The sequence below is a fragment of the Ptychodera flava genome, chromosome 18 (assembly GCF_041260155.1).
Source record: "Ptychodera flava strain L36383 chromosome 18, AS_Pfla_20210202, whole genome shotgun sequence".
NCBI classification, from domain to species: domain Eukaryota; kingdom Metazoa; phylum Hemichordata; class Enteropneusta; family Ptychoderidae; genus Ptychodera; species Ptychodera flava.
The window spans coordinates 17949971-17974085 of record NC_091945.1 but is presented as its reverse complement, the minus strand read 5'-3'; the positions used below and the strand labels follow the sequence as shown (position 1 = coordinate 17974085).

General features: G+C 36.5%; 1 protein-coding gene across 1 annotated transcript in view; it reads left to right on the top strand.

Annotated features, from left to right (window-relative positions):
- Positions 1–24115, top strand: part of LOC139117631 (protein lifeguard 1-like) — a 48745-nt gene that overhangs the window by 7190 nt on the left and 17440 nt on the right. Inside the window, exons 4-6 of the mRNA XM_070680873.1 lie at positions 4964–5054; positions 5791–5828; positions 18132–18177. Of these exons, the coding sequence (XP_070536974.1) occupies positions 4964–5054; positions 5791–5828; positions 18132–18177 (175 nt within the window). The remainder of the gene's footprint in view (positions 1–4963; positions 5055–5790; positions 5829–18131; positions 18178–24115) is intronic.

The window sequence follows — 24115 nt, the reverse complement described above, 5'->3', positions numbered from 1 at the left end:
GTGGAAATACAAGTTGTGGCAACGTAAGTGTGATTACAATTACAGCGCAAGCATCAATGTAACTGTAACTCTTCATAGATTTTCCCGTCTTTTTCGTCCGTCTATAAAGACCGCGCGGAGACAAGTACTTTGTATTTCATCACACTTTTGGGAGACGCTCAAGTGAATTTATTTATGACACAAGTACGTTGAAAATATTATCAATTTTTACAGCTAGCACCATTATATATAACAATCATTTGTCTTTAGTTTGTCGTTATGGCGCTTTTGATTTCTATAGCTTTGATTTGTTTTTAAGGTGATCGCATGGTCGTATACCAACATAACACGTCCAGCAGCAAATTTGAACAGGAAAGCCACGCGACTGGGGACCAGTAGTCCGTGGGCTAGAGGGGGTCTACGTGCACCCCCTCCCACAGGATAACAAACCTGTATTTTTCAGAACCCTTGGGATCCCTAGAATACGAAATGGAATTTTAACAGAAAAAATATAGGGACGCAATAGCTGTTATGGTCATGTTTTGAAGGGTATCGCAAAATAACGATTTTCCAAGCCAAATGCATTTTCGTCAAATCTGTCTTCTTGTAAGTCATGTGCTGAGCTCATTTTTTAACATAACCTCACTTGTTTGGTATCATTAGAAAGGGAATTTATTCCTCTTTAAGATGACATATTGCATTATGCAATATCTGCTACAGTGTTTGTCAAATATAAACAAAACTTACCCCTTACCCCAAAATTTAACATTACAAATTACAGAAAATCTCAAATTCTACCAATTTTTTAGCTAGGCATAATAAAAAATGCAATGCTTTGTCTGAAATCTATTTTATTTGATACAGGGACATGTCAGAAATATGAAATAGACTTTTAACAGAAAAAATATTGGGAATCTACAGCTGTAACAGCCATATTTTGAAGGGTACCGCAAAATCATAGTGTTGCAGATTTGCATGCATTTTTGTTAAAACTCTCTTCCTATAAGTTATCTGCTGAGCTTGTTGTGGAATATAACCTAGCTTGTTAGGCATTATTAGAAAGATAATTTACTAATCTTTAGAATGACATATTGTAACATGCAATATCTTCTATAGTTTTACATGATATGTAACCCAAACTTACCCCTTACCCCAAAGTTTACATTGAAAATTTCAGTTATAGCTAAAACTAAATTCTACCATTTTTTTAGCTTGACACAAAAAATCTGGCCGTTTTTGCTATTAAATCTATTTTATTTGGTACAGAGACATGTCAGAATTATGAAATAGACTTTTAACAAAAAAAATATTGGGAATCAACATCTGTAACAGTCATATTTTGAAGGGTACCGCAAAATCATAGTGTAGCAGATTTGTATGCATTTTTGTTAAATTTGTCTTCTTATAAGTTATCTGCTGAGCTTGTTGTTGAATATAATCTGGCTTGTTAGGTATAATTAGAAAGATAATTTAACAATCTTTAGAATGACACATCGTAACATGCAATATCTTCTATAGTTTTCATGAAATATGACCAAAACTTACCCCATACCCCAAAATTTACATTGAAAATTGCAGTCATAGCTAAAATCAAATTCTACCATTTTCTTTACCTAGACATATAAATTCCGGCATTTATTTGTATGAAATCTATTTCATTCGGTAATGGGTCATGTCAAAAATATAAAATAGACTTTTAACAGAAAAAAGATTGGAATTCTGTAGTTGTAACAGTCAGATTTTGAAGGGTACAGCAAAATCTCAGTATTCCTGACTTGCGTGCGTTTTTGTTGAATCTATCGTCTTTTAAGTCATCTGCTGAGCTTCTTATAGAATATAATGTAAGTTGTTAGGTATCATTAGTAAGATTATTTACTAGTCTTTAAAAAGACATATTGTAACATGCAATATCTTGTACAGCTTTTTATGAAATATGACCAAAACTTACCCCATACCCCAAAATCTACATCGAAAACTACTGTCATAGCTAATGTCACATTCAAGCAATCGTTTACGCAGACATAAAAAATTAGGCAATTTTTTGGTATGAAATCTGTTTTATTGTGTACTTGATCATATCAGAAATATGAAATGAACTTTTAACAGAAAAAATATTGGGATTCTATAGCTGTAACAGCTGTATTTTGAAGGGTACAGCAAAATCTCAGTATTCCTGATTCGTATGCGTTTTTGTAAAATCTGTCACCTTATAAGTCGTCTAATGAGCTTGTTATTGATTATAACCGGATTTGTTTAGTATCATTGAAAAAGTAATTAAATAGTCTTTACAATGACATATTGTAACAGGTAATATCTTGTATAGTTTTCATGGAATATGACCAAAACTTACCCCATACCCCAAGGTTTATATTGAAAGTACTGTCATAGATAACGTGATCAAATTCCGTGAATTTTTAGCTAGACATGATAAAAGTAGCTCTGTTTCGGTATTAAATCTGTTGTATATGGTACTGGGTCATGTCAGATATGTGAAATAGACTTTTAACAGAAAAAATATTTGGACTGTATAGTTGTAACAGCCATATTATGAAGGGAAATGCAAAATCGCAGTACCGCAAGTTGGCACCTTTTTTGTTAAATTTTTCTTCTTGTAAGTCATCTGCTGAACTTATTTTGTGACACAACCTGGCTTGTGAGGTATCATTAGTAGGGAAATTTATTCTTCTTTAAGATGACATATGTAATATACAATGTCATACATAGTTTTCCTGGAATATGGTCAAACTTTACCCCATACCCAAAAACTTCAAATCGCAAATTACAGCGTATCTTAAATTCTACCATTTTTTGCTGCACATAATACAAAAGGCAATTCTTGTTTAAAATCTGATTTATTTCTTACAAAAGTATGTCACAAGTATAAAATTAACTTTTAACTTTTAAGATGATACAATTTAGTAGCCATTTGGATTTGGAGCCATTTGCAAATGTATGTGTTTCGGCAAATTTGCCCTGATACCTGGGTACCCTTCCAAATATGATCCAAAAGGCTACAAAATCATATTATATTCCTGTTAAAAGTTAATTTCATATTTGTAACATACTTTTTAACAAAAATACATATTTCATAGATTGCATACAAGCATTGCCTTTGGTATATAAAGTTAATAAATTGTAAAAAATGGTAGAGTTTCAGATTTGCAGTAATTTGCTGTGTAAACCTTGGATATGGGGTAAGCTTTGGTCCTATTTCATGAAACCTAAACAAGACATTGCATATTACAATATGTCATTTTTATAGACTAGTAAATTACCTTTCCATTGATACCTAACAAGCCAGGTTATGTCAAAAATAAAGCTCAGCAGATGACTTTTAAGAAGACAGATTTTACAAAAAAGCAAGCGAGTTGGCAATACTGTGATTTTGCGAGACCCTTTAAAATATGACTGTTACAGCTGTAGAGTCCTAATATTTTTTCTGTTAAAAGTCTATTTCATAATTCTGACATGTCTCTGTACCAAATAAAACAGATTTAATAGCAAAAACGGCCAGATTTTATATGTCTAGATAAAAAAATGGTAGAATTTAGTTTTAGCTATGACTGAAATTTTCAATGTAAACTTTGGGATATGGGGTGACTTTTGGTTATATATCATGAAAACTATAGAAGATATTGCATGTTACAATATGTCATTCTAAAGATTGGTAAATTATCTTTCTAATAATACCTAACAAGCCAGATTATATTCAACAACAAGCTCAGCAGATAACTTATAAGAAGACAAATTTAACAAAAATGCATGCAAATCTGCTACACTATGATTTTGCGGTACCCTTCAAAATATGACTGTTACAGATGTTGATTCCCAATATTTTTTCTGTTAAAAGTCTATTTCATAACTCTGACATGTCCCTGTACCAAATAAAATAGATTTAATAGCAAAAACGGCCAGATTTTTTTGTATCAAGCTAAAAAAATGGTAGAATTTGGTTTTAGCTACGACTGAAATTTTCAATGTAAACTTTGGGGTATGGGGTAAGTTTGGGTTAGATATCATGGAAACTATAGAAGATATTGCATGTTACAATATGTCATTCTAAAGATTAGTAAATTATCTTTCTAATGATACCTAACAAGCCAGGTTATATTCAACAACAAGCTCAGCAGATAACTTATAGGAAGAGAGTTTTAACAAAAATGCATGCAAATCTGCAACACTATTATTTTGCGGTACCCTTCAAAATATGGCTGTTACAGCTGTAGATTCCCAATATTTTTTCTGTTAAAAGTCTATTTTATATTTCTGACATGTCCCTGTATCAAATAAAACAGATTTCAGACAAAGCATTGCATTTTTTATTATGCCTAGCTAAAAAATTGGTAGAATTTGAGATTTTCTGTAATTTCTAATGTTAAATTTTGGGGTAAGGGGTAAGTTTTGTTTATATTTGACAAACACTGTAGCAGATATTGCATAATGCAATATGTCATCTTAAAGAGGAATAAATTCCCTTTCTAATGATACCAAACAAGTGAGGTTATGTTAAAAAATGAGCTCAGCACATGACTTACAAGAAGACAGATTTGACGAAAATGCATTTGGCTTGGAAAATCGTTATTTTGCGGTACCCTTCAAAACATGACCATAACAGCTATTGCGTCCCTATATTTTTTCTGTTAAAATTCCATTTCGTATTCTAGGGATCCCAAGGGTTCTGAAAAATACAGGTTTGTTATCCTGTGGGGGGGTGCACGTTAACCCCCTCTAGCCCACGGACTACAGTCTTGTCTGTCCCTAGCGTTTTCGATTTCTATAGCTTTGATTTGATTTTACAGATAATTATCTGATATCGGCAATATAACAAGACCAGCAACCAAACCGAACAGGCGGCGTGTCGGTTTAAAATATGCATTTTTATGACTGTCTAGGCCTGTCATTTCTGCTATTCATTGTCATTGAAATAAATTATATGCACAAAATGAAAGCATAACAAATAAAAAAATTATTCCATTTTTTTCAGTATCTTGTATATTGCTTGCTCAGTCGCGTTTTCTCGCTGTCAAGAAATGAGACGAAAGTTTCCGACTAATATGATCATGTTGGCATTATTTGTAAGTATATCCCTGTCGAGCAAATTATTTTGCTTTGTATAATTTTCTCTTTTCATAAAGTAGTTCCCAAATTAAGGAACGTCATCCGACTTGACGCAATCAATATTCAAAATCTCTCGGGTCATGTATCAATTTCAATAATTTCGACGACGAAAAGACGAAATTTGCTGCGAAACACAGGCATCTGAGATATGGGCTACAAAATCACTGAACTCGCTGACTTTCTTTGCGACGACATTATTAACAATGACATTACACTTGCCCAAAATCTTACAATTTTTATCAGTTCTACAGTTTATATGAATTCATTTTGGAAGCAATGACAGAAAAACAGAGAAAAAGTATCTCATTTTCATTTAAAATTTATAATTTTATAGTAACCCAAGTCGGTCACTTGGACAGTTCGAATTGACGCTTTCAAAATCCACTTGCATACAATGACAGAAAAAAGGGAAAAGTATCTCATTTTCATTGAAAATTTATAACTTTATAGTATCCAAGACGGTCACTGGGACATTTCGAATTGACGATTTCAAAACCCAGTCGTCGCAAACGGAATTGAACATGGTTCAACATTTCCCATGCTCATACGGAAAAGTCGAAAGCGTTCATCTTTCAGACCGTATGTTACTTGTCTCCAAACGGTTGACTTATCTCAGGAGCGTCGCTGAAGTTCTCCTCGAGATCACATGTTTCAATAAAGCAAAGATTTCTAAACCATTTTGTTGCGTTGTAGACGTTAGTGATGTCCTACATGGCTGGTATCATATCAAGGTAAGTGTGTAAATCACTTAAATTTCGCTATATTTCAATTTGAAAGTGCAGGTTTAGACTATTCACACGGTTTGAAAAGCAGAATTTTTGTTGTTCGATAGAAGTAGTACTTCCAGATACAGGTTTGGCTGCACGTTTTACGTGAAGGTGAACACGTAATTTCTGCGATGATGTTCTCGACTTGTGCCTACGTTCTCCACGTACACGGAGCCGGCGTCGCGTACGCGTGGAGACAGCAAGCGCTGGTTTTACGTAATCTGTAAACGGGTAAATTTATTCTCATCTTTAGGTGTCAAAACATGATATAAACTGTGAATCATTCATGCCCATTGTTAGTTAGATATATGATAGTGACATCCTCAAAGATATTCATGTATTTTCGTTATTTTTATGTGAAATTTCTTCGTCGATTCGCTGCATACCAGGCAACCATTGAGCTATCATTATGATGCGGAAACAGACTACGGGGACCCCAGCCGAGCCGAATCATTTCTTGCGCGTGCCACTCAAACCGCGTAGCCAAACGGATTTTTGCGTGTGAACTAGACTCTCCACAGTCGCTGTGCCTTGTTTTGTGCGCGCCCACGGTGGGCCTTACGGTGGCCCCTACACGCCACGGAACTCTACTACTTTTGAATATAAACTCTAATTTTTCTTGACAATATCTTTAATATTTGTAAGAGATTTTATTTCTCCACCGCAAACTTTTAATTTTGTACGGGCAACTTTATCTTAACATTATCTTAACTTTAACTTCTCGAAAGTAGTTTTATATTAAAGTTTTAACCATAAACAAAATATGTTTCTCAAAAGTATTTTTTATTTTGTAAAACAAACGTAAAATTTTTTCAAGATAACAAATTCCCCTACACGTCATGGAAATTTATTACTTTTGAACATAAACTCATATTTCTTGGCAATATATTTAATATTTGTAAGAAATTTTATTTCTCCACAGCAAACTTTTATTTCTGAATGGGAAAACTTTATTTTTGGGGTAAACTGTTTTTAAAAACTTTTAACAAAAAAACTTTAACTTTTAAAAAATAACTTTAACTTTGAACAAAATATTTGTTTCTCAAAAACGTTTTTTATTTCGAAAAGAAGTAAAAATTGTTCACAGCAAGAGTTTAAGATTTTTGCTGAGCGCGAACTGAGTTACTTAAATGACATAACCTTATGTTTTTGAGCAGAAAACTTAAATTCTTAAAGAAAAGTTTTATTTTTCAAGAGTAAAATTAATTTCTTTATGGAAAAACGATTTTCTCAGAGCAGCAAATTGAAATATAGTGAATAAAACTTTTTTCTCAATGGAGAGAAATTATTTTCTGAAGACAACAAAACTAATTCCTTCAAGATATATTTTCTACACATGAGAGTGTGGTTTAAGAATTTTGTAAAACTGAACTGAGAAAGAACGAAAAAGGAAGGATGAAAAGTCAAACTTACTTTTCTTCAGAGCGAAATTTATTTCTGAGAGGAGAAATATTTCATGTGAGGGCGCAATTACCTATAATGCATAGCAAACTCTTTCTAGCGAGAGTAAACATATTTTGGGGAAGAGTAAAACATTTTTTCCGACGAGCAAAACTATTTTAACGGTGGTGGAAGTTAAAGTATCCCACCATGCAACACCCAAGTTTGATGACCCAGAGTCTCCGAGTTGGTAGCCGGTATCAGACAGTTCGTGTTCGTGTCGGCTACATGGACGATCTGCTCTCCGAGACAACCATGACTGACTTCATCGGCGATACGGGCACGCCAGCCCAGCCCTACCCTGCCTGCGTACGATGCTGTGTGTTGGGGCCGTATAACGCCGGGAACTCACAACATCGTACATCGTACACAGGGCTACAGGCACGCGGGTCAGTTACCACTTGTCTGAGTCCCCGAAGAACGGTTTTATGTTTGAGTGATTCATCCTGACGGCAGACGGTGTGCGATGGGACCGCATTGGGGTTCTTCATTAGCTCTGCATGGCATAGCCCTGCGTACAGGTCTATACGCCCGGAACACACAGACCTGTACGCAGGGCTATGCATGGCAGGGCTGTGTGTTACCGGCGTTATGTGGTGGGAGGCCGTATAACGCCGGTAACACACAGCCCATGCAGAGCTAATGAAGGAACCCAATGCGGTCCATCCTGTTGCATAACGTCTGCAGTCAGGACGAATCACTCAAACACAAAACCGTTCTTCGGGGACTCAGACAAGTGGCAACTGTTGAACTGACTCGTTTGCGTGCCCGTGCCCATAGCCCTGCGTACGATGCTGTGTGTTCCCGGCGTTATACGGCCCAACACACAGCATCGTACGCAGGCGGGGTAGGACCGGGCTAGCTGCAGTACAGTACGGCAAACCGTCCGACCCAAACACCCAGGTAAAACCTCGAGGTACTGTACTGCAGCTACGGCCGGGCTAGCGTGCCTGTATCACCGATGAAGTCAGTCATGGTTGTCTCGGAGACTCTTGGTCATCAAAATTGGGTGTTGCATGGTGGGATACTTTAACTTCCGCCGCTGTTAAAATAAAGTTTTGCTCGTCGGAAAAATGTTTTACTCTTCCCCAAAATATGTTTACTCTCGCTAGAAAGAGTTTGCTATGCATTATAGGTAATTGCGCCCTCACATGAAATATTTCTCCTCTCAGAAATAAATTTCGCTCTGAAGAAAAGTAAGTTTGACTTTTTCATCCTTCCTTTTTCGTTCTTTCTCAGTTCAGTTTTACAAAATTCTTAAACCACACTCATATGTAGAAAATATATCTTGAAGGAATTAGTTGTCTTCAGAAAATAATTTCTCGCCATTGAGAAAAAAAGTTTTATTCTCTGTATTTCAATTTGCTGCGCTGAGAAAATCTTTTTTCCATAACGAAATTAATTTTACTCTTGGAAAAATAAAACTTTTCTTTAAGAATTTAAGTTTTCTGCTCTAAAGACATAAGGTTATGTCATTTAAGGTAGTGACTCAGTTTCGTTGACACATATTTTCAATCAAAAGTTTCACATAGAAAACAGGGTCTCACACCCAACATGTGGTACATTTTCTAATAGGTCTATATTTGAAGAAGGTAAAAATTTTGTTTAGTTGTCAAAACATGCATTGGTATGTTTGCTTAAGTCAAAAACATGTGATTTTGAATTTTTTCACTTAAAAGAGTATAAGTAAGAATTGGCAGCACCCCTAAGTGATCTGTTAACGGCACTAGACAGCTGGATATACAGGGGGAAAAACCGTGTTTTGGATTTTTGAAATTCGCTTTTGTTTCTGCACAGTGAGCCTTGGAAGTGTGAACTGTCGGATTTTCGCATAAATTATCGGCTTTTGTTCACGTTTGTCAAGTTATCGCCACTTCAGGGGGGTTATCAAAATCTAAGACACGGTTTTTCAGGTCTATTCATGAAGTGTTAGCATGCGAAGAATCGGGGAAATCCGCCCACGCGTCGCCGACTTACACTCATTTGAAAGTGCGTATACATAGCAAAATCGGAACTGAGAAAATCGACGATTTGTGTAAACGTCCCATTTTTCACACAAAATCGCCGAAAAAAGTCGGATTTTTGTGCGTTTCAAAAAAAATCATTCGATCTGGGTCTAGTTAAATATTGGGCATCAGGTTAGAGAATTTCTGACAAGTCCTAAACATTAGTTCGCCTGAAAATGATGAAAATTGTGTGTAGAAACGTGAGGCTGGTCATCGTAAGCGGTGGGTACTATTTACACGATAAACACTAGAAAGATAATTCAGGGCATAATCTGTTTGTCAAATACGTATCTAGCTTATAATTATATTAACTGTACACTGTTTGGTAACGATTAGAGTCTGGTTGCAAGACAAGAAAAGTTTAAAAAAATCATACAGCCGGACTGGTTTACAGGTCTGCGTTCTGCCGACGACGCGCGCTCGCTTTCTCGCAAGCTTCCGGTCTCACAGCCCGTAATTTATGCACGTACCAAGTGTGAAATGGTTGCCTAGTTCATTTTAGTGCCGATTTTTGTGCCCATAGTACAAGGCGTCACTTGCTTGCTTTCCGGAGATGAGACGACCAACTCTCGATGCTCAAAAAAATTCTGTAGTTGAGAAGTTCAAGGAATACGGGCAAGTCGCACTTGTTTACGTAGTTTTCACATGTGATCTGCTGCAGTCTTTTTGCTCACCATCAGGAATGATACCGGGTTTTTCGTGGGCTATTTCGCTTTCGACTGTGACATGTACTATTATGGTCCCGGGTATGAAACCAAAATCAACTTCAGTTACACGTAAAAGCGATTCTTCATGACATAAAATAAACGACTGAGGCGATACTCGACAGATTCACTGATTGTAAAATTGAAACGGCGACGTATCGCCTCACCCAGCGACACTCTCTTGACCACAGATAGAAACAGACCGGCACCGATCGTGAAGGGCATCGTGAAGCGACGTTTCGCGTAAGTTGCTGTGCTCTAAACCGACATAACAGTGTCGGATTGACAATTTAAATACTAAGTCCAAAAGATGGGCTGCTGTTTTAGAACGATATTTTCCAGTGAAGATTAAATAGAGTCTCGTGGGGCGGCAGTGTAATCTACAGTGCTGTACGTTCGCGTGTGTATGGAGTCCGGGTATGGAACTATAGCTCGCGATTGTGCAATACCTTAGTCCAAGCTTAGCCATGAAGCTTGGCGGCGAAGCCCAGAAAAATGGTGAGCCCAAGGTTAGCTGAAGCTTATCCTTGCACACCTTTGTTGAAGCTTAGGGCAAACTAACCTTTATACAAGCTTCCAAATATTGTTCTGAGCTTGGGCAGTAAACCTTGGGCCGAACTTTACGGATAAGCTTTTTATCGTCCTCGTTTCCACTATAGCATTTGGGTCCCTTGACCCATCCAGCATTTGACCTCAGCATTTTTGCTTACTTTAGGGAGCCGATTTTGCTGCCGAGTCTTGGCAAATTATTGATTTGAAAGTTATGACCCGCTTTTAAGTATAAAATATAGACCAGTAAGCGGGTTTTGGATACAATAAACACGAACGCGTTAAAATTTTGCGTTGAGACCGACATCTCGACAGGAACACCTCTTATCATCATGGTCCCTCTTTGTCTGCACAGCTGAAGAGTGCGGCTTGATCGACTGCATCACGACTTTTATGAATGAACCGCTATATGACAAGTTTCTTGTTGACAAGGTTTAATACCGATGTACTGAATTATATCGAGTATAGCCATAAATGAGCCACGAAAATCCGGCTACACTTCTGAAAATACACGACAGCGAAGAGATGCACACACCACACTTTACGATTCATAGCGACTCAGAAAGTTCGTGATCCTGTTCCTTGTAAGTTTTTGACACAAATCATATTTCTAGTAAAGATACTCCCAAGAAAGACAAAACTTAAATGTAGGTCGTTTAAACAAGTTTAGTCATCATATTTAGGTAAGCCAGTGACAAAAATATACGAGCAGACGATGTATATTTGAAATGATTTATTCGTATATTGACAAAATGTATACACAGTATACAAGTTACGAAGAAGTACTGCACTCACTTCAAGTATTCCTAATCCGCTCACAAATTCCTTTCTAAGATGGTAAATTCAGCATATTGGGCGTGTAAGGAAGGGCATGGATCATTCTTGAAGATGAACTGACTGGCACAAGTAATATTAAATGTACATCCGCGTTGCACTCGTACATGCGGCCGTACAGATTTCTGTAGGTTTTCCTCCGGGAGCTGCGCGAGGTCGATTTTGACCGGATTTTTGGTGGGCCTCGTAACTTTCATGAAGGGCTGTGAGTATTTTTCAGAGCTGAAAAATTTCTCACTTTACACACTCCAGCCTATGTTTCACATTTAATGCGGTACTTCACATAAATATAAACATCCTTCAAATTATGGAAACCCGGATTGACATCTTTATAATTAAATTGTTTAATTTGAAATTTTACCACAACCACCCAGTGAAGTGAAATATCCCAAAAGCGGAATAATATCAACAAGTGAAACGGTTGCCATCACTCCTTCGCAAACAACTTACTATATGAGTACAGCGCGAATAATGAATAAACAAGGCCTATTTCTGTCGATTTCCTCGCCAGGGAAATGGTAATAATATGTATGCATGTATGATAAAGGGGTTATTACATATAATGCGTCTGCATTTTGGGTACAACAGTCTAATTTTTACATCCATGCTCGAATACAACGCGATATCGACCAAACTGCGTGTCTGCCTTTTCCGGCCATACGTAACAGCTCCGTTGTTTGTCCTTAGGTGAAGGTTAAAATGCCAAGCTTCACTGAAGCTTAATCCCAGGTACGCTTGATTTAAGATTTGGCAATAACCCTGTTCCAAGCTTTGGACAAAATCCTTATCTCAAGATTTGCAAACAAGATTGGATTAATCTTTATCGACATCAAGCTTGGCCGAAGAGCATTGGCAAACCTTCACCCAAGCTCAGAGTACCGCCAAGCTTGTAAGTTGTAGTAGTAGCAGGAGGATAATCGCGTGCTCAACATGATCACGCGTGCAACCATGTTACCATAGTACCAACAAATGTTTCAATGGCAGTTGTGGTATGAGCTAAGTTCAGAAAGTTTCAAATCGGTCCCAACGCTCGCGTCCATCAGCTTTCCATTTTGCTTCTTTGGCCCCCGTTTACGTTTTCTACACCGCTAGCTGCCATGTTGGAATAGCGTCTTTATGAAGACGTGCGCGCATGCGCAACATAGTGCGTAAAATTTACATAATCTCCTTCAAGGTATAACGATAACGCTGACAGTAATCCGGACCGTTAAAACAAAAAGAAAATAATAACTCGCGCAGTGGTTAGAAGGCCGTGTTTTCACTAAAATTTCAGACCTTTTTTAGTATAATGTTACCTCACAGTTTTCTCTAATAGAAAAATCATATTTCAAGGGTTCAGAAGATGAAATAATCACAAAATTGCTAAAATTGACCAACAAACCTGAGTCACTACCTTAAGTAACTCAGTTCGCGCTTAGCAAAAATCTTCAACTCTTGCTGTGAACAATTTGTTACTTCTTTTCGAATAAAAAAACGCTTTTGAGAAACAAATATTTTGTTCAAAGTTAAAGTTATTTTTTAAAAGTTAAAGTTTTTTTTGTTAAAAGTTTTTAAAAACAGTTTACCCCAAAAATAAAGTTTCCCCGTTCAGAAATAAAAGTTTGCTGTGGAGAAATAAAATTTCTTACAAATATTAAATATATTGCCAAGAAATATGAGTTTATGTTCAAAAGTAATAAATTTCCATGACGTGTAGGGGAATTTGTTATCTTGAAAAAAATTTACTTTTGTTTTACAAAATAAAAAATACTTTTGAGAAACATATTTTGTTTATGGTTAAAACTAAAACTACTTTCGAGAAGTTAAAGTTAAGATAATGTTAAGATAAAGTTGCCCGTACAAAATTAAAAGTTTGCGGTGGAGAAATAAAATCTCTTACAAATATTAAAGATATTGTCAAGAAAAATTAGAGTTTATATTCAAAAGGGAATAGAGTTCCATGGCATGTAGGGGCCACCGTAGGGCCTGCATTCGAAGGCTACGCTGCGCTGTGCAGCTGTGAGCACGCGCTGCCAGACACAGCGACTGTCAGTTCTTGCAATGGTATGAATATTCATAAGGGTAGTGACCTCAAAACAAACACCTATCTAACTGGGCGGAGAGAATATATACTAGTAGCCGGTAGACCTACAGGCCTATACGTGGTATGTTTTTATTTTTCATTTTTCATTTTACTTTGCTATGCTACTTGTCATTTTTGTTTTGATTAACGGTTGGCTGGTTCCCGCCTCAGTGACAAGCACAAAGAGGCAGGTAACGGGAAACCGCCATGTATCGAATTACGAAATCTGATTGGTTGAATCATGGGGCGCTGTCATTGGCTGTTCAATTTTACTTGCAAGTAAAGCTAAAATTATCACAGTGAACGTGGCTAGAATTTAATCGAGGATTTAATTAACATTCTTACAAGTTTTGAAATATTGGCAGGTACCAGACTAGACTAAAAAGCACGCGATAAAAAATGATGCACTATGTGCGGGCATGCGCAATCAACAACTTCCGGGAGACCAAAAACTGTCTCATTTCAAAATGGCGGTTTGCCGGTATCTGCGTCTTACTACGTGCTGCGTCTAGCTAGTCACGTGAGACGCAGTGATCAGCAAAGATTAACGGGCCCTGGGTGTGTGGAGTTCTATAAAGTACCCGGATCAGGCAGAAATCCGACCGGTCGCTTGCAAGAACGTCCAGACCCTGGGATTCGCGTCGCGTCTCTGAAGGGCGCGCGCGTGTTCCAACTGACTGACACTGGGAAGAACGCGAATCGCAGGGTCTCTGCCAGACTAGGTCTCTGCCAGACTACATCTGAACGTGTACGCCAACGTTGATTCTACACGCTCACGTTCGCATAAAACGTGTAGCCAAACCTCGTATGTAAAGCCATCTAATGATATGGGTTGATAACCCTACAGGTAGGGAGCGTTCAGTTATTATGGCCGGGGTGGGCCGCAAATTCTTCCTGTGTACGTGCATCAGTTAAAATAAGTGAACCCCCTACCCATTGCACCAAAAAAATGATGACCCTCCTTTTAAGATGATAAAACTTTCATGACCTCTCCCCCCCCCCCCATTGCTTGAGTAAAGCTGCAAACACAAACACCTCTGGAGGGGGGAGGCGATAGAATTCAAAAATAGATTCTCAGATTTTTTCAAATGACTCCCCTTACAAACTCACAATGTGTTAACGCTAAAATTTCCCCTTCTAACTTGCTATAATTTTGAAATTGAAATTCCCCCTCAAGGGACTGTACAGAAATTACAGGTAAATGGCAAGTTTTTTGCGCAAGCAGGTTTGTAAAAACTTTGATATTTGAATTTCATTGATAATAAGCTGTTGATAATGTTAATTCAATAGACATGGTAGACTATGAGAAAACTATGTAATACTTTTTCAATACAAAACTATATCTATGCATTTATAGACGCATTTGATAATTGACGTAAATGTACTTAATTGGAATAGGGTTGTTACATTTGGTATGTGCACAAAAATTTGACTTTTGAGTTTCACAAAAAATGTTCATCCAGTACTATGGGAGTCTGTGACAAAACTGTGAATGCTTTTTTCCAATGAAAAACTTGCTACAGTTGTGCATATACAGACGTTGAATAGTACTTGATTAGAATATTATGGTTACAGGTGCATATTATGTGTACAAGAAATTTGATTTTGGAATTTCACTGAAAATGTTCATCCACCATACAAACTATGAATAATTTTTCCCTATACAAAACAAGCTAAATCTGTGTATTTCTAGACGTTTGATAATTCATTTTAATGTACGTGATTAGACAATGGTGGTTGCAAGTGGATGTGTGTGGAAGAAATCGGATTCTGGAATTTGCCCAAAATGTAGATTCACTGAACATGGTAGTCTATGAGGAAACTATAAATAATATTGTTCCAATACAAAACTAGCTAAATCTGTGTATTTTTAGACATTTGATAATTCATCTTCATGTACCTGATTAGACAAGGGTGGGTACAGATGGATGTGTGGGCAAGAAATTAGATTTTTGGAATTTCACCGAAATGTACATTCACTGCAGGCCTACATGGTAGTCTATGAGCAAACTATGAATCATTTTTTTTCAATACAAAACTAGCTAAATCTGTGTATTTATAGACATTTGATAATTCATCTTCATGTACTTGATTAGATTAGTGTGGTTACAAATGAAAGTGCCTGCAAGAAATTGGATTTTGGAATTTCACCGAAAGCTAGATTCACTCACTATACATGGTAGTCTATGGGGAAACTGTGAATAATTATTTTCTAATACGAAACTAGTAAATCTGAGTATTTATAGATGTTTAATAATTCATTTTAAAGTTGGGATGGTTAAAAGATGATATGTGTGAAAGAAATTGGATTTAGGAATTTCACCAAGTCTATGAGAAAACTATTCATAATTTTTCAGAATGCCAAACTAACTTAATCTGTGCTTTTGTAGGTGTTTGACAATTGATACAAATGCACTTGATTCAAATAGTGCAATTAGTGCATGGACAAGACTTATGTTATTGGAATTTCACCTAAAAGTATAATTTTTACTTTTCATGGTACTAGTAGTCTACTGTTAAATCTTTTTCCCTGACAAAGCTTGCTGTATCTATATTATGTACGCAATATGAATTGTTCATTGCCCGCAGTTAGCACGATTTACAACAAGACAAGCCTCAGAATCTCCAAGAACATTTTGAACATTTAAACTGCTTTTTGATGGGACGGACAATTATGAAAATTAAGTGACCCCCCCTTCTGTGGTGTTTGATAAATACCTGATCCCCCCCTTTATAGTTTTCAAATTTAAGGTGACCCCCTGGATTTTGCCGGCCTGCCCCGCGAGAGATTTAGCCCACTTTGTTTCAAAATTATGAGGACCAACAAAGTGACGTGTTTTTCTGAGAATTATGAAAATTGGAATAAAAATGAGTAAATTGAAAAGATATGAGACTAAAAAATTACCAGTTTTCTACGACTAAAAGGAGAAAAACCATGGCAAGATAAAAGCAAAGAAATCGACGTATCTTACATTGTCGGCCACCCAGACTCCAAATATATGCATGTATAGGGCACACAGCGTTGTCCTTAGCTTCGAAAGTAGGAGGGTAAACAATGTAAAGTCGGTGGCGGTCCCATATTTATACTCAAGTGGTTATAGAAGAGAAAGTAAGAACAATCTAGAACTGCTATTGACATGCTAATTACTGCTCTAAACTTATCTCCCTTACACGGGTAATTACATTTCCAGAAGATTCCAAACATGACTAACTGAATCCAAGGTCGTGAGGTCGTAAAAGACAGTGACCATGAGAATGTTCTAGACTAATCAAACTCAGCTCATGAGTGAGGGGGAAATGACCTACAGAACAACACACACACACACACACACACACACACACACACACACACACACACACACATATATATATATATATATATATATATATATATATATATATATATATATATATATATATATGAGAGAGAACATGATCATTTATATTGAGAGAGAGAGAGAGAGAACATGATCTTATCATGATTAGTCCCAACAAGTTCAACCAAACTGTAAGTCCACGACTTTTTGCATTCTGGAATAATAGTGAACAATCTAGAACTGCTATTGACATGCTAATTACTGCTCTAAACTTATCTCCCTTACACGGGTAATTACATTTCCAGAAGTTTCCAAACATGACTAACTGAATTCAAGGTCGTGAGGTCGTAAAAGACAGTGACCATACACACAGAACAATTGTTATTTATGTTATTTACTGACCAAGGACAGTAATGCCAGCAGAGTACAACCCTGTGCCACTCAATGGGCCAACCGAATCGTCCGTAACTGTGATTGTAAACACTGAATTTGAGCATGGTTACAGTCCACAAGTGATGCCTAATATCAATACGATAGTCAAATAGTTGATAAGTTGGTAGTTTTAATTTGAGAAATTTCCAAATTGATACAGGGATATGCTCAATCTGTTCACAAAATTACGATAACGAGTTATATGATATCAGTCTGTCACGTTGTCGGCGGTACATACCGTCATACGAGATCCTGCATCGGTTACTCCACTGCCCGATCACCTCTGAAGTCCGATGAAACAAATTTCCGACCCATAAAGGAAAAGAAATCAACTGTTTCAAGCCAACACCACCTTTTGATCGAACTTTCTTTAAAAATAAAATTTCCATCCGCATCATCATCACCACCATCCTCATCTTGGCAGCTATTATTGCAAAGATGATCTACATAAGGTAAATCTACTTTTCCATGCGAAGTTCTACCCGATGACGATGTTCGTCATTTGATAGGCAAGGCCAGTGTGCGAATATCCGCCAATCACTTGAAGCAACACATTCTTATTACCGCCGTAAGATGGATATTTAGAAACTGGTATTGTGTATGTAGAAGTCCGTGACAAATCGCGGCCAACCTGTTTTAGAATTATGTGTACACTCATGTTGGAAGGGGATCACGAAATTGCTTATCTGATATTTACGTTTGCGTGACGCCGTTACCACTGGCAATCTTTAATAAATTGACAAGCCTGTCATAGAATTTTTGATAGTAAAAAGTAGGTGGGAAAATCGCAAGACAGACGGGTGATTTACCTGGCTCCCGGCGCTTAAGGATAATACTGGGGCATGCTTTCAGCAAATCAAGCCATACTTCAATACATACATACGTACCAAAACAATGTGATATTATTTACATTTTTTCTTTAGTTTCTACACAACGAAAGCCGTACTGATCGCAATTGGAATTTCTGGCGTAAGTTATAGTGTACTTTTTTGTCAAAAACTGCCGGGATTATTGGTGTGTGTTGTTGAAATAATTATGGAACAGAACAAATATTCAGAGGGGTTATCAGAGATACAAGAGAGAAAGAGGGGAATTGACACATTTCTTATGAATACCTGTCTAATACCTTTGTCAGTGAATGATTTTTGAGCTGTCAATCTGTATATCAGGTTCCACATATCACGATAATCATCTGACGATGAGATTAACGGAATCTGGCCCAAATGATAAGGTTAGTTAAGAAATCTTTGTTAGGCCGAGAAAAATAAAAAGTTTGCATCTCATCCTAGACATGTTGCATAAACGATGCGGTGACGTGGTTATTTTTTTCTTCTCGATTTTTTTATTCTTCAACCAACGAGAACATGATAAAAACATGAAAACATATAGTCTAGTCGGAAGGTAGGGTTCCCATGCACCCCATGGATGTATTTTTGTAACCTACATTTTTGTAATCCTTAGGGTCTATATTTAATGAATTTTGATGTTCCCAAAATCAAATAGTGTCCCATGGGGTTCATTTGGCGCCATCTTTGCCGCCATCTTGGCCGCCATCTTGGATTTCAACAATGGGGTAGGGGTCACGTATTTACCGCTCGACGGAAACAGAAACAATAAAATACTATAAACGTTACATTTTTAGAAAGCCAAGATCATGGCCTTTGCATTAATATATAACTTAATAGAGATAAATTAATATTCGAACGTCGATTAGACTTTATATCGGCCATTGACCGTAAATCGTAAAATTTGCTAAATTTCACACCCAATAATTAAGTTCCCGTTCCTCCAAACAATTTTTCATAAGGTATTTATATATTTTTTGGAAGAACTCAGTGCAATAAACAAGAAAAACAACATTAAAAGTATGTGTCTTGAGATTTAGTGGGTGCATGAGCTTGTTTTCTTATTACGCGGTATGCCATATATCCGTGTGTAACATAAGGGCTAGGGGTAATGATTCCCTTTCTGTTTCGAACCATGAATGGTGAAACCATATAAATGTTACATTTTTTGAAAGTGCTGCATCAGACCTTTCTAAAAATATATAGATTTATGGGGAAAAATTGCATATTTCAAAGTTACAAAGCTTAAACCTTTCGGTTTGTGTCGATTTTAATTGATTTTTTAAGAACGAACTTACAACATATGGGGTAGGGGTAATGTTTCCTTTTCTGCCTCGAACCATGAATTATGAAACCATATAAATCGCATACTGTTTGATCTCTGAAATAGGCCTTTCTGAACATGTATAGTTTCATTGGGAAAAGTCCATATTTTAAAGTTACAAAGCTTATGCCTTTCAGTTTGTGTCAATTTTAATTGATTTTTTAAGAACGAAATTACAACATATGGGGTAGGGGTAATGTTTCCTTTTCTGCCTCGAACCATGAATTATGAAACCATATAAATCGTATACTGTTTGAAAGCTCTGAACAGGGCCTTTCCAAACATGTATAGTTTCATTGGGAAAAGTCCATATTTCAAAGTTACAAAGCTTATGCCTTTCAGTTTGTGTCAATTTTAAGTGATTTTTCAAGAACGAAATTACAACATATGGGGTAGGGGTAATGTTTCCCTTTCTGCCTCGAACCATGAATTATGAAACCATATAAATGTTATACTGTTTGAAAGCTCTGAACAGGGCCTTTCCAAACATGTATAGTTTTATTGGGAAAAGTCTATATTTTAATGTTACAAAACTTAAGCCTTTCAGTTTGTGTCAATTTTACGTGATTTTTTAAACAAAATTATAATATAAGGGATAGGGGTAATGTTTCCCGTTCTGCCTTGTACCATGAATTATGAAACCATATAAATATTATACTGTTTGAAAGCTCTGAAATAGGCCTTTCCAAACATGTATAGTTTTATTGGGAAAGTTGCATATTTGAAAGTTACAAAGCTTAAGCCTTTCAGTTTGTGTCAATTTTAAGTGATTTTTGAACAATATGCACAAAACAGTTAGTCCGTTGGCCAGGTATCGAAATCATCCCCTCTAAGGCATTTTACCCACTATGATTTTCTGTTAGCTAGTATTCTCAGCTGTCATAATCTGCGTATTTTCCATTTAACTGATGGTGTGTGAGAGTGTAACGACTTGTTTGTGAAGGGCTGTCACGCCCTCAGTAGTAAAATAGGAATGGGTTAGGGGTAACATATTTACGTACCTCTAGTCAGAAATTAAAACAAAAAAGTACCATAAACAATTCATTCTTTAGAAAGCCAAGATAATCCCCTTACCATTGGTATACAACTAAGTGGGGATAAATCGATATTCAAACATCGATTAGATTTTATATCGGACATGAAATGTAAATTGTAAAATTTGCGTAATTTCAAACCCAATAATTAAGTCCATGTTCATCCAAACAATTTTTACAAGGTATTTATATATCATTTGAAAGAACTTAATGCAATAGAGAAGTAAAAAACATTAAAAGAGTGTATCTTCTTGAGACTTATGGGGTGCGTCGATTGTTTTCCTAATATATGGTATGCCGTACATCCCTCTATAATATACATTTAAGGGATAGGGGTATGGGTAATGTTTCCTCTCCTACCAAACGCAGCGAATAAGGAAGCCACATAAATATCATATGTCTGAAACACTAACGCAGTTGTTTTTCCAACAAGATATGGCTTGATGGGGTAAACTCAAAAATTATGCAGTGACAATGCCTAAACTAAAAAGTTTGTGTTACTTTACTGACATTTATTCGTTAAAAGGAAAATAGAAAAATACTCTATAGGCATTAAATAGCACTAAAAATTTAAAATGGTAGTTAATAAAAGACGTTTTACTCATTTCAATTACTCAAATTAGGGAAAGAAAGTTAACAGCTATAATATGTCAAAAATTATATATTCCAAACCCACAAACACTAAATTGGTTGTCATCGTCGTCATGCTAAGTTGATATGACAGCAGCAACAATCAATCCATTTTCTTTAATTACATATCGCGAGAGATATATAAGCAATAAAGCACCACTTTGAAAGGATACCACACGGTTTCGACCGGTAAACAACATATACGCACGAACTTCAGTCGTGTGTATAAGGAGTGAAATGGTCAAAACCGAGCTCGAGTAGAGTACCCAACTTATAGGGGTTGTTTACCGCTATATTATATCAGTATATTGAAACTTGTGATAAAAATAAAAACAATTTGAAAGAAACCCACTTTGGAAATAGGAATGGCCAACTTTACAGTATATCATAAATATATGCACAGTCACGTGACCGTCTGGGCAAATCAGAGCTCACTATTAATAGTTTTACTTTTAATACCACACAGGAACACGAGAGAATCTTTTATCGCTCAAAACAAATCACCATTAATCCACAATATAGCTTCTCCATACTAAGATAAGATGGATCGACAACACTTTACCTTCCTCACCAGAAGAGATCATAACCAATTTTTCGAAATTATTTTACAACGCAGAACACTATATACTCCCAATGAGGATTACATTTTCGACTGGGTACTATAATTCAATAGCAAAATAATTCTGGAACTAAAACCCGAAAAGCCAAATGTCACAGAACGCATTCAAATTACGCAACTGAGTAGTAAACAGAAGGCGAACAAACACTCTCTACACTAAGCAATAAGAAGGCGAGACAAACCCCAGAAAATGACTAAAAGGCTTATATTCCCATTGACACCTCAATGTTTAAAATACCTTGTGAGTGAATCTATCATTAGTTTCTTATCATGGACGACATTTAACCAATGTTAGACCCTGACGTCTTTGAAGCAAAGACCCTACAAACGGACGTGTTAGGGTCAATGCTTGAAGATACCATTCCCACCAGCATGATCGAATCAGAGAGACTAGATTGATCTAACTTTCGAGCTAGATCAGCCACCGGCAGCTGAGAAAAAATAAGTCAACATAATCATCAGAGTCAAGCGAGCTAGACAACGGCTTCACACATTATACTCCACAGAGAGGACATTCTTACACAATTCACAAAAAGCGTTCAAAAGCTTCGTTAACCCCTTGACTACCTATGGCGCCGTTATTTCCGGCGCCATATTGAATTACCATATACCTTGAGTGCCGGAAATATCCGGCACAGTTAAATAGGCGTATTTGCTTCGTTTTTGTCGCTAAAAATCCCGTAATTTCAGCGCCTGCACGCAGTGCAACTAAGATTGATGTATTCCGATCTGGCCTGAATGTGATTGCGCCCCGTATGTCCGAATATGGTTAAAATCCGGAAGCAAATGTCGTGACCCATGACCTCGACCCTGAAAGGTCAGGCTGATCACTGAAGCGTCGCGCTGATTGTTTACAGTTTTCAGAAGTACAGACGATCGCGAAGATGTTTATGGTTTTTTTTTTAATGAAATGAAATGTTTATTTATTGAAAACAAATGATTTATATGTAAATATGTTCTATTAACAGCAATATTCGTGAATGAAACTTGAGGAAATACAGTGTTTTAATATAAGCCAGTGAAATTTTATAGCAGCCATATTATCAATATGACTGGTCACATGACTGGTCATGTGTTTTTTCATGTGATATGTTGTTCCCTAAAATGTATTTTTAAATATTGTGAAATATTTTTTGATAAATCATAACAATTTTAGATGCATGTTTCTGCAAGGAAGACTTAAAGCAGGTGTTTACAAATATAAAATGTGTTGATTTTCAAATACAGAATCATGTCAGATGGTGATGTTTATGGTTCATTTACTCTGCCTTTTGTGAGAAAAATCTTAAATAGGTACATCTATAAATAAAGTAAAGGGTAGTTATTATTACATATATGTAAAGACAATGCCATGAAAATTGCAACTGTATTCAAATTTGCATCATTTTATGGATTCAAAACACGTCCTGATGCTTCAAATATTCATATTCTTTGCCAACTCTGGTCACATGACGTGTCATGTGATCAGTCACGTGACCTGGAAATACAAAATTTATGTATGAAAAAGTGGGAAATTTCATGCTGATTCAGAAAATATATGGTTTATTGGTACTTACTTAATTTTTACTCTAAGCAGTGTTCATGCAATGACCACACCCCAGATTTTATCAATATTTACATAAGGGGCCTGGTATATAGGAATACATTGGCCTTGGTTAAAGGCATTGTTTGCGATCCCAGGGACGGGCATGGCTGGTTGCGTGGCAAATGCAAAATATTAGTCATGCTGAATCAAGGTGTAATCAAGTAATAGCTTATTTATAGATTGGGAAAATCCTAATCCTGATAGTAATGATGGAATATAAACTTTACCTTCCTTACCGCCGTGTACATACGGAATATTGGCGCCGTCTAAAGTCGAATAATTATCAAAAAAGGAAAAAGCTTATATCTGGGCTTTCTAAGAATGTATTGTTTATGGTACTTTTTTTGTTTTTGTTTCTGACTAGAGGAATTTAGATACATAGACGATGTTATTTCATTGAATAACTCTGAATTCAGTAAATATCTCGCTATGATTTATCCTCCAGAATTGGAGATTAAAGAAACTACAGAAACGGCCTCTTCTGCTTCATATCTGGACATTTTACTTGAATTTGACTCCAATGGTCACCTTTCTACTAGGCTATATGACAAGAGAGATGATTTCAACTTTAGTATAATTAATTTTCCACACCTCATCAGTAATATTCCACTCTCACCTGCTTATGGGGTATACATTTCACAACTTATACGATATGCAAGAGCATGCAGTTCATATGGTGATTTTGTAGAGAGACATAGCCATCTCTCTTTCAAACTGTTAAATCAAGGTTACACCAGAGCAAGACTTGTCTCTACATTCAAACGCTTTTTTGGCAGGTATCGCAAGCTGGTAGATAAATACAATATCTCTCTTCGACAAATGATCACTGATGGCATCAGTGACATTGGGCCTTAGTTAGTGACCACTACC